The sequence below is a fragment of the Theobroma umbraticum genome, unplaced genomic scaffold, assembly GCF_002168275.2.
Source record: "Theobroma umbraticum cultivar Fairchild unplaced genomic scaffold, ASM216827v3 scaffold_12.0, whole genome shotgun sequence".
Taxonomy (NCBI): Eukaryota; Viridiplantae; Streptophyta; class Magnoliopsida; order Malvales; family Malvaceae; genus Theobroma; species Theobroma umbraticum.
Window position 1 is genome coordinate 1,980,275 of NW_018397272.1, and position 9,088 is coordinate 1,989,362.

General features: G+C 34.2%; 1 protein-coding gene across 1 annotated transcript; it reads left to right on the forward strand.

Moving 5' to 3' along the window:
* The first annotated feature begins 1,031 nt into the window (after positions 1-1,031).
* On the forward strand, positions 1,032-2,913 carry LOC110426635 (myb-related protein 306-like). The gene is made up of 3 exons (XM_021441898.2): positions 1,032-1,380; positions 1,606-1,735; positions 1,913-2,913. Exons 1-3 carry the CDS (start codon positions 1,248-1,250, stop codon positions 2,613-2,615), a joined length of 966 nt encoding a protein of 321 aa, XP_021297573.1. The 5' UTR covers positions 1,032-1,247; the 3' UTR covers positions 2,616-2,913.
* Positions 2,914-9,088: the final 6,175 nt, after the last annotated feature.

Here is a 9,088-nt window from a genome sequence, read left to right on the forward strand (position 1 = left end):
AATAGAATTGGTGTCAATTCTTTAACTTTAGTTTCAAAAATTTGAAAACTTTACCACAAATATTTAAATATAATTTTCCTTAATAAAATGTGAATTATATAAAAAAAATGAGAAGGTGTAAACATTATCAATGAACTGATATGTTTACATTTATGTAAGTCCACTCCTTTCGTCTTGCACTAGTACAGATAGGATTATTTTCTCTTTTTTTTTTTAATTTATGAAAAATTTGATCATTTCCTCGGCAAAATGAATGCATGGTTGAAATGGCAGCACTAAAGACTTGCCAAAGATTAAAAAAAATAAAAATAAAATCCCATTCTGTTCCTTGACTTGAATCATCAAATCATGCATGAATCACGAAGCATGTCTAAGGTAATTAAAGAGAGCGTATACAACAAGTTCACTTAGTCAAGCAATTTACGTATCCAACTAAAGGAAATATTAATTGGTATTAGTAGGCATTGATGAAGGTAAAAGTCATAAAAAGAGTTTTAATTAATATATTATTTTTTTAACTTGATGAGAAAAATTGTTTCTATTTTTTTTGAAAAAGGCATCAGTAATTTATTGATAAAAACGCATTTTAATGAAAAATAATTTCCTTTGGCTAAAAAAAATTGAAAAATTACTTTCTAAAATAATAATTTAATTAATTTTGACAAATGTCCATAAGCACCAATAATCGGACCTTGTCAATAATAAGGCCCGACAATGAATTTACTGAAGAAGTGAAATAATGTTTTTGCTTTTGCAAATCTAAGGCTTATATCTGCTGTAACTCCATTGTTCTTCAACAATTTTTTGGTGTTTTTACAGTACTAAAAGTGGCAGAGACTCGATATAGGTTTCCCTTAGAGCACAACCCACATTGAATGCGACGCGGTTTTGTGAGGCAGCAGAGGCATTACCTTTGCCACTGCTGACTTTGGCATTTCCCCCTTGAGTTAATGCTCTTGCTGTAATCTTTTGACTATAGGGCTACACTTTTGCTCCTTTTAGGTCAGCGTCGTCTCTCTCTCACACACCCTTCCCAACTCTCTTTTCTATATATGCAAGACCAAGCAAACCTTTCCCTTGGACCCTTGTCTTAAGCTTCCAAGAGGAAAGATAGAAAGAAAAAAGGTATTGCCAAAAGCAAAACAGGGAAGCTCCAAAGAAACAATAGACCAGAGAAGAGCATAAAATCTGTTTTCTTGAGAATTAGTGGTCTCGAAAAGAAAAAAAAAAGAAAAGAAACAAGTGACATGGGGAGACCACCTTGTTGTGACAAAGTTGGTGTCAAGAAAGGGCCATGGACTCCTGAGGAAGATATCATCTTGGTGTCTTATATTCAAGAACATGGTCCTGGGAATTGGAGGGCTGTTCCTACCAATACAGGTTTGTTTTTATATTTTTTTTTATCTTTCGATTAAATTATATCTATTTTGAGCTACGTTCCTCTTTTTTACACGGTAGGTCTTGTTTTTGGTTTGGTTGATCATAAAGGAAATGCAATCAAAAGTTCTCAATTTTTGTTTTTTTGTTTTTCCTAGTGACATGGAAAAGACCCACTACGATTTAATTGTAGTGAAGTTATTAATCTTGTTTGTTTCTGGTTTCCAGGATTGCTTAGATGTAGCAAGAGCTGCAGACTTAGATGGACTAATTACTTAAGGCCAGGGATTAAACGGGGTAACTTTACAGAACATGAGGAGAAAATGATAATCCACCTTCAAGCTCTTTTAGGCAACAGGTATCTATCTTCTCTTTCTCTCTAAGGTCCTAAGCCCCCGAAAGGAAAATTCTGGCTTTGTAACCAAATGTATAATGTGTTATGATTGTGTCATCTGTTTAATCTTAGATGGCAATGGCATGAATAAGTGGTTTGTCAAAAGCAGCAATATAAATGGAGCATTTATTATTTGTGCAGATGGGCTGCAATAGCATCTTACCTTCCTCAAAGAACAGACAATGACATTAAAAACTATTGGAACACTCACTTGAAGAAGAAGCTGAAGAAGCTCCAAGGCGGTGAATGTCATTCTAAAGATGGGTTATCATCATCATCACAGCAAATTTCTCGAGGCCAGTGGGAGAGAAGGCTTCAGACTGATATCCATATGGCTAAACAGGCTTTAAGCGATGCCTTGTCCCCAGAGAAATCAATTGCTTTAGCTCAGCAGAAACCCTCTAATGGGTATATTTCTTATGCGAAACCAGGAGGCTATGCATCAAGCACAGAGAACATAGCTAAGTTGTTGAAAGAGTGGATGAGAAATCCATCAAAGCCTGTTTCTGCAAACTCTGCTGCCACTCAACTGTCATTTGACAATATGGCTGGGACTGATTCTGCTTCTAGTGAAGGGACTCCAAGTAAGGAAGAAAAAAGTAGCAGGGAAATGTCAGAGGCTTTTGAGTCACTGTTTGTCTTGGAATCTTTCGATTCTTCCAATTCTGATTTCTCACAGTCAATGTCACCTGAGGCAAGCCTTTTCCAAGATGAAAGTAAGCCAGATCTTAATGCCCAAGGGCAACTGTCATTGCTTGAGAAATGGCTTTTTGATGATGGTGCAAATCAAGGGAAAGATTACCTTAGTGATTTCTCATTAGATGAGAATGCTAATTTTTTCTAAAGGGGGGGTTGTTGTTTTAGGGGCCTTTTGGGATTCTTTTGATCTTGGCTTTTTTTTTTTCGCTAGAGGTCTTGTTCAAGGAGGAAACTTGTCACCCCTTTCGTGGTAGAACAGAAGTGTAAATTTTACATTATTGTGGCAGATATATCCTTGGTTGAGAATAAGTAATTTCTGTCCTCATTATTTGCATAGAAAAAGATTTATCAGCTTTGTAAAATCTTGTATTTGCAATTATGAGATGAATTAGAGTACTTGTTATTTAAGCTGTTTTGGCTTGGAGCCTAAGAAAGTTTTAGTCGATGAAGTTCTAGTCATTATCCACGGATGAGTTTTGCTGGATTGAACAATTGCTGTAGGTCCTTGTCATTATCCATGGATGAGTTTTTCTGGACTGAACAATTGCTGTAGGTCCTTGTCATTAATAGTTTTCTTTGATTTTGAAGGAAAAGATGCAAGGAAAAAGGAGATGGAAAAATAAATGGATGAACAACTTATTAATAGCAAACACGCCCTTCTATTTATTGGCTGTGCTGAAGAATTAAAGTTTGACTTACTTTCTTGTGAGCCTGTGCATCCCATGACCCATGATGAAAGAAAGTCAACTACCATGGCATGCCTTTTTGCTCAATTGAAAGTTCATTGAAGTAAAGGTAGCATTAATTAGGTAGGCTACTAGAACCTTGTTTAACTAGTTAATGTGAAGTAAATTCCCAGCTAATATAGAGGAAACTTTTGATTGCATTGTCTCATCTCGGTAAAATTGAAAGCAAAAGCAGAAAGCAGATAGTATTGATTTCATGCCTCGTGCTAGATCATATCAAAGGAAGAACCTTTGGCTGAACAGTGATCAGGCAGATCAGCATAGTTCAATGATTACAACCCAAATATCACAGGATCCTTACTATCTTTTTTTAATATTATCTATGCTTCCCCAAAATATGAAAAAAAAAAATTGTATATTTCAATAGGAAATTGCTTTGGAAATCTCCTAGCCTGGTCTTAAATGCAACATGTGATGCCTTTTGATTTTATTGCCTGTTTTCACAGGTTGGAGGACTAGTTTTAAATGGTAATCCTGACCATGCAATTGCGAGAAAGATACACACTGTAAAGCCATAAGAAAGTCAATTGAGGCCTCATGAAAAACATTACCCCAAATGACAACCAAAGCGAAAGCAAAATTCAGAAAGATGAAACTCAATTCTGCCCCCCCATTGGAATTCTAAGAGGGGCGTATTAAATGCTTTGCCCCCTCTTCTTCTATCAAATGCCATCGGAAATTTGGCAACGAAGGCTGTATCTAGCCTAGCCGTTATGGGGAAATAGAGAAGAACAAGTCAAGATCTAACTTAGCCAGAAAGTTTCTTCCTCTCAACCATCATTAAGTGCAGTTACATGGTGACGTGATGGGTGTGAAGCTGGCATCAAGTAGAGGAGTATGAGAGCACATTTTCATACTAAATTAAATCTAATATCTCTAAAGTCTCTTTAAATTGTACATTTTATAAAATCTCAGATTTTCAAATAATACAATATATTTAATTCTCCAAAAGACACAAATTTCTGATCTAGTAAACATCTTTTTACAAACTAAAACTAAACACTCACATCAAAGCTTATAAATATTCAAGGGTAGATATTAATTTTGCTAACCAAAACTCTCACCAAGCAAGTCTAATTCCCAAGCATGTAAAAACAAAGAAATCTATAAAAGTAATGAAAATTAATAAAATGAGTACAACCACTCAGCAAGTAACTGACATCCCTTCAGTTCGATTGAGCATGTTTCAAAACATTTAAACAAAAATTACCAATATTAATATAGATATAAAAAAAAAGTTTGGGTAATCTCATTAATCATCATATTACACCAAAATGTTATTTTTAGATAACAAAACAAACATAATTTCACAAATATTAAAATTTTAATGGTCTTCTATAACATGCTATGACCATACTTAACCCTTGTGATATGGATTATAATCCAAATGAAAATCATTATTAACTTTAGTGGCATGGGTTATAATCACATCGATAACCACAATTAACCCTAGTAGTATTGGTCATAAGCATATTGGAAGCAACCATTGACTGCATTGAAGAGATATCACAAAAACTGTTATTCTGTAACTTGTGGTGCGATTTGGACATCATTCTTTACTTACAAAGTACATATCCACATTGCCAATATTTAACCCCAATTGGCAAGATCTTAACATAACCATACTAAGAGACAAAACAAAACATATTTTTTCAAATTAAAGTAATGAGTACAACCACTTAGCAAGTAACCCACATCCCTTCTGTTGGATTGAATAAGCTTCAAAATATTTAGGTCAAAATCACCAATATTCATATAGACATGAAAACAAATTTTAGATAATTTCATTCAGAATCATATTATTCCAAAATTTCATTTTCAAATAATAGAACAAACATAATTTCACAAATATATAGATTTTAATGGTCTCTTGTAATACCCTTAGCCACACTTAAACCTCGTGACGTAGGTCATACTAGAATGAAAATCACAATTAACTCTAATGGCATGGGTCATAATTATATTGATAACTATAATTAACCCCAATGGCATGAGTCATAAGTATATCAGAAGCAACCATTGGATACATGCACTAAATAGATATCACAAAAATCACTATTCTGTAACTGGTTACACGATTTGGAAATCGATCTCTAATTATAAAGTTCATGTCGACATGGCTAACATTTAAACCCAATTAACAATATCATAACGTAAACATGATAGGAGACAAAACATATATATATATATATATTTAAATTACCTAATTTCACAAAATAAAATTGTCACGATCCAACTCGAGGGTTCGTGATCGGTGCATGAGCCTAACAGGCAAGCTCACTATACTCGAGCAAGCCTCAGAATCCAAAATCATGCAATACAAATGCCAAGAGATTTAATGAGCAAATAGTCATAATAAAATTTAGATATATATTACATTATCCCTGGCTTACAATCCATATAAGTATTCAAAGGCCATACATTGGCCATAAAATTGAATTTGTACATAACTACCGTTATACAAATCAAATGGCACATCATACTTGAAATATTTTACAAATTAACCAAACTAGAAGGTGAAGGGCCCACATAAACTCAAGAGAGTGACACAATAGGAGGGAAACCTATTAGATGCCAATTACGTGTCCATCCAATTGATGACACTTGCCACGTAACACCATAGCTTCTCTTATCTCCACATGGTACTACGGAGAAGTGAGTCATCTAATACTCAATGAGGGGATACTATCATGAGATAATATTTCACGTATGAATTAAATATCTAGGCTTGTCCAGCCATAATACACTCATATTCAAATATCTCCAAATCAAAAGGTACAAGGATCATCTTAATATCTTGCCTACACAACTCATCGTATTAAACCTTGTAGGATTACATCTGAATGGTGTATCATATCCACAATTTACAAGTTCCGTGTCCTCATATCAAATCATATCAATTCAAGGCTTACCCTTAAAGTCATTACCATCAAACTAGGCTTCATAGGCACACCTTAGTTGCCTATCACAACCTTAAATCTCGTTCACATATAATTTGCTTATCTCAAAACTTTTCAACAAATATCATTCACAGTCAATCACCACAATTTCATATTCAAATCAAATCATGCCATACTCGATGCATAGTCATACGAAATCTAATTAGTAGTCCTACCTTGGACATGTTCAAATCACGCACAGTGGCCAACCAATGGAGAAACAAATCATGTACAGGGCAAAGCCGTTGGGCGGAGAATCCAATCACTCATAACCGTGAAGTAGCTAGCGAAGAACAATTCACGCACTCACCAAAGCAGTGGACAGAGAATTAGAATTATTGAATAGAGTAATCTCTAGACATCGGCATCACCCGAAGTACTCTTAGACGAGTGGCATCAAAGCACCGCAGACGAAAATCACAAATGAGACTAATACCACCATCCTTGCAAGCATATAAGATCACAGGGTGTGGGACTCTACTCAACCATAAGTTAGATCAACTCTTGGAATTCATCCCTCAGATGGAATACACATCCACAAATCAGGCCATCGTTCCTGCAACATTTCATATGTCCACATCAAATCATATTTCAAATTCAATGAGCTTCAGTCATCTCTAAGCTCAGTATAATTCTAAGTGCCTTCAAATCGATAAGGCATCATCAAACGAAACAAAATCAATCTACCATCCCTCATACCTTTAACTCCACATGGGTATTCATCATACTCAATCCAATCAATCGTGGCTTAATAGCCTCATGCATATCTTTAAATCAACCATGAATATGTGGGCATTTATGCATATATCATGTACATAAGTAATCATGGCCCTTTGGCCTTACTTATTAGTATCACTTAATCGCTATGCTATTAACCTAAATACATGTCGAGGCATATACCTACTTGGTAGCCTATTCATCATAATCTGGCATAGTCCTTAATCCATAATTCGTATCACACGATGTACAGGTTTCTTACTCTAAGTCCTACATACCATGGAATCCAACATAATGCCATCTTGTGGCTCACCACAAATCACACAAACACAATTTCCTATCTCAGACAACTAATTAGCCTAGGCATCCTTATCTAGGCACACAATCATATTTGTTCTCTAGCCTAGACACATACCTCAAGGCAAACATACATACACACACACACACACACATACATATCAATTGACTAGCCTAAGCATTCTCATCTAAGCATACACACAACATATAAGTACCATCAATTATGCAAGATGCCTTGCATGCATTTAATTAAATCCCATTCACCTGGACAATTAGAGGTATGCCCACAATAAAGCTCAACTTTTAGCTTTCAACCATCCTCTAGCTCACAAACACATCAATGGCTTCCATTCTCCCCGTGAACAAATCAAAACATCACAAAAATGTTTATTTCCTAGCTTTTGAAAATATTCTTAGCTTTTGAAAATATCGCAACTTTTCAAAAATATCCAAATTCAATATACATGCTCATATTCCAATAAATGAGCTAAATCCTTACCTTAGTAGCTGGGTTGCCCAAATCTATTCTCCAAATCTCTAATAAACTCAAAAAGAGAGAGTTTGATCAAATCCAAAAATATTTAGATTCGAGGTTATTAATCGATTAAATTGAAAATCAATCGGTAAAAACATGTAATCTTACCTCTAGATCTGTTTCCCAAGCTTGGATCTAACTCAAATAGGCTCTAAATGCCATTTAAGGGTTTAGTATTTCGTATAGGGTAGAGAGAGAAAAGAGAAAATGGGTTTTCTCCTCAAATAGGCAAAATACCCAAAACCTTTTTTTATTTTTCCTTCATACAAGGATGTATCGATAGATTTAGGAATTTATTGATACATTCTTAACGAATTCCCCTTAAATGTATCGATACATGATATTCAAATTGTTCTCAACTTCAAATCTATCGATACACTTGGACAATGTATCAATAGCTGTTCATATTATCAAGAATGTATCAATATATTTGCTAATGTATCAATAGATCTTGCCTAGATTACTCCTTTTCTATGCTCTAACTTCCCAAAATATGAACTTTAACACCCTAGAATCATTTCCTGTTCATGCTATACTTCAAAATGACTATCTTATCTCATAATCCTTTTTCATATACTTAAGCACACAATGAAATCTCAATCCAAATTTCAAAATTCAAGATTTATTACCAATTCCTCAAATTTTGGCTAAGTCTCAAGGTTTTGTGTTTTAAGTGTTACAATTATTATTCTCACCTCTATTCATCAAGAATGCTCAACTTCAAAGCATAAACTTATCACACAGTTTCAAATCTTCCTTATGTTATGTCATATAATATACAAATTAAAACTTAGCATAATTTTGCTTAAGTATCATATTCATCTAAGTGCCAAACAATGCATTATACTATTCGTGTCCCAAACATATGCATAACATTATTTTGGGCCTTCACATGCTCACATATTATATTCATTGTTCTATGGACATAGGCATACCCTTAAACTCTTAAACATATACACACAAAAAAAATTCAATTTAGCTCGCCAATTAGCTTGGTTCACATTACACAGTTCATATAAAAAATTAAGGGTGTTACAAGTATATTCACTTTCCCAATTCATATCTCATACACATCAAAAGCATATTTGTTTCTTACTAAATATTTTATGTTTATATTCATCAAAAACATATATGCATAGATTGAAAAGAAATCACATTCCAAAACCAAAATTGAGATCGTATTCCAAAAACCAGAACATAGATCATATTTACTTATATATATATATTAGCATGCTCATTCTATTTAACAAACCATAGGACAAAACATCATATATCAAGTACAATTTCATATTGAGGCTAATTTTTTGGGTGTGAAAACACCAAAGGGATATCAGTCACTTACTTGGTTTGTTAAGTTCAGTTTCAAGTAGCAAATCAGAAAATT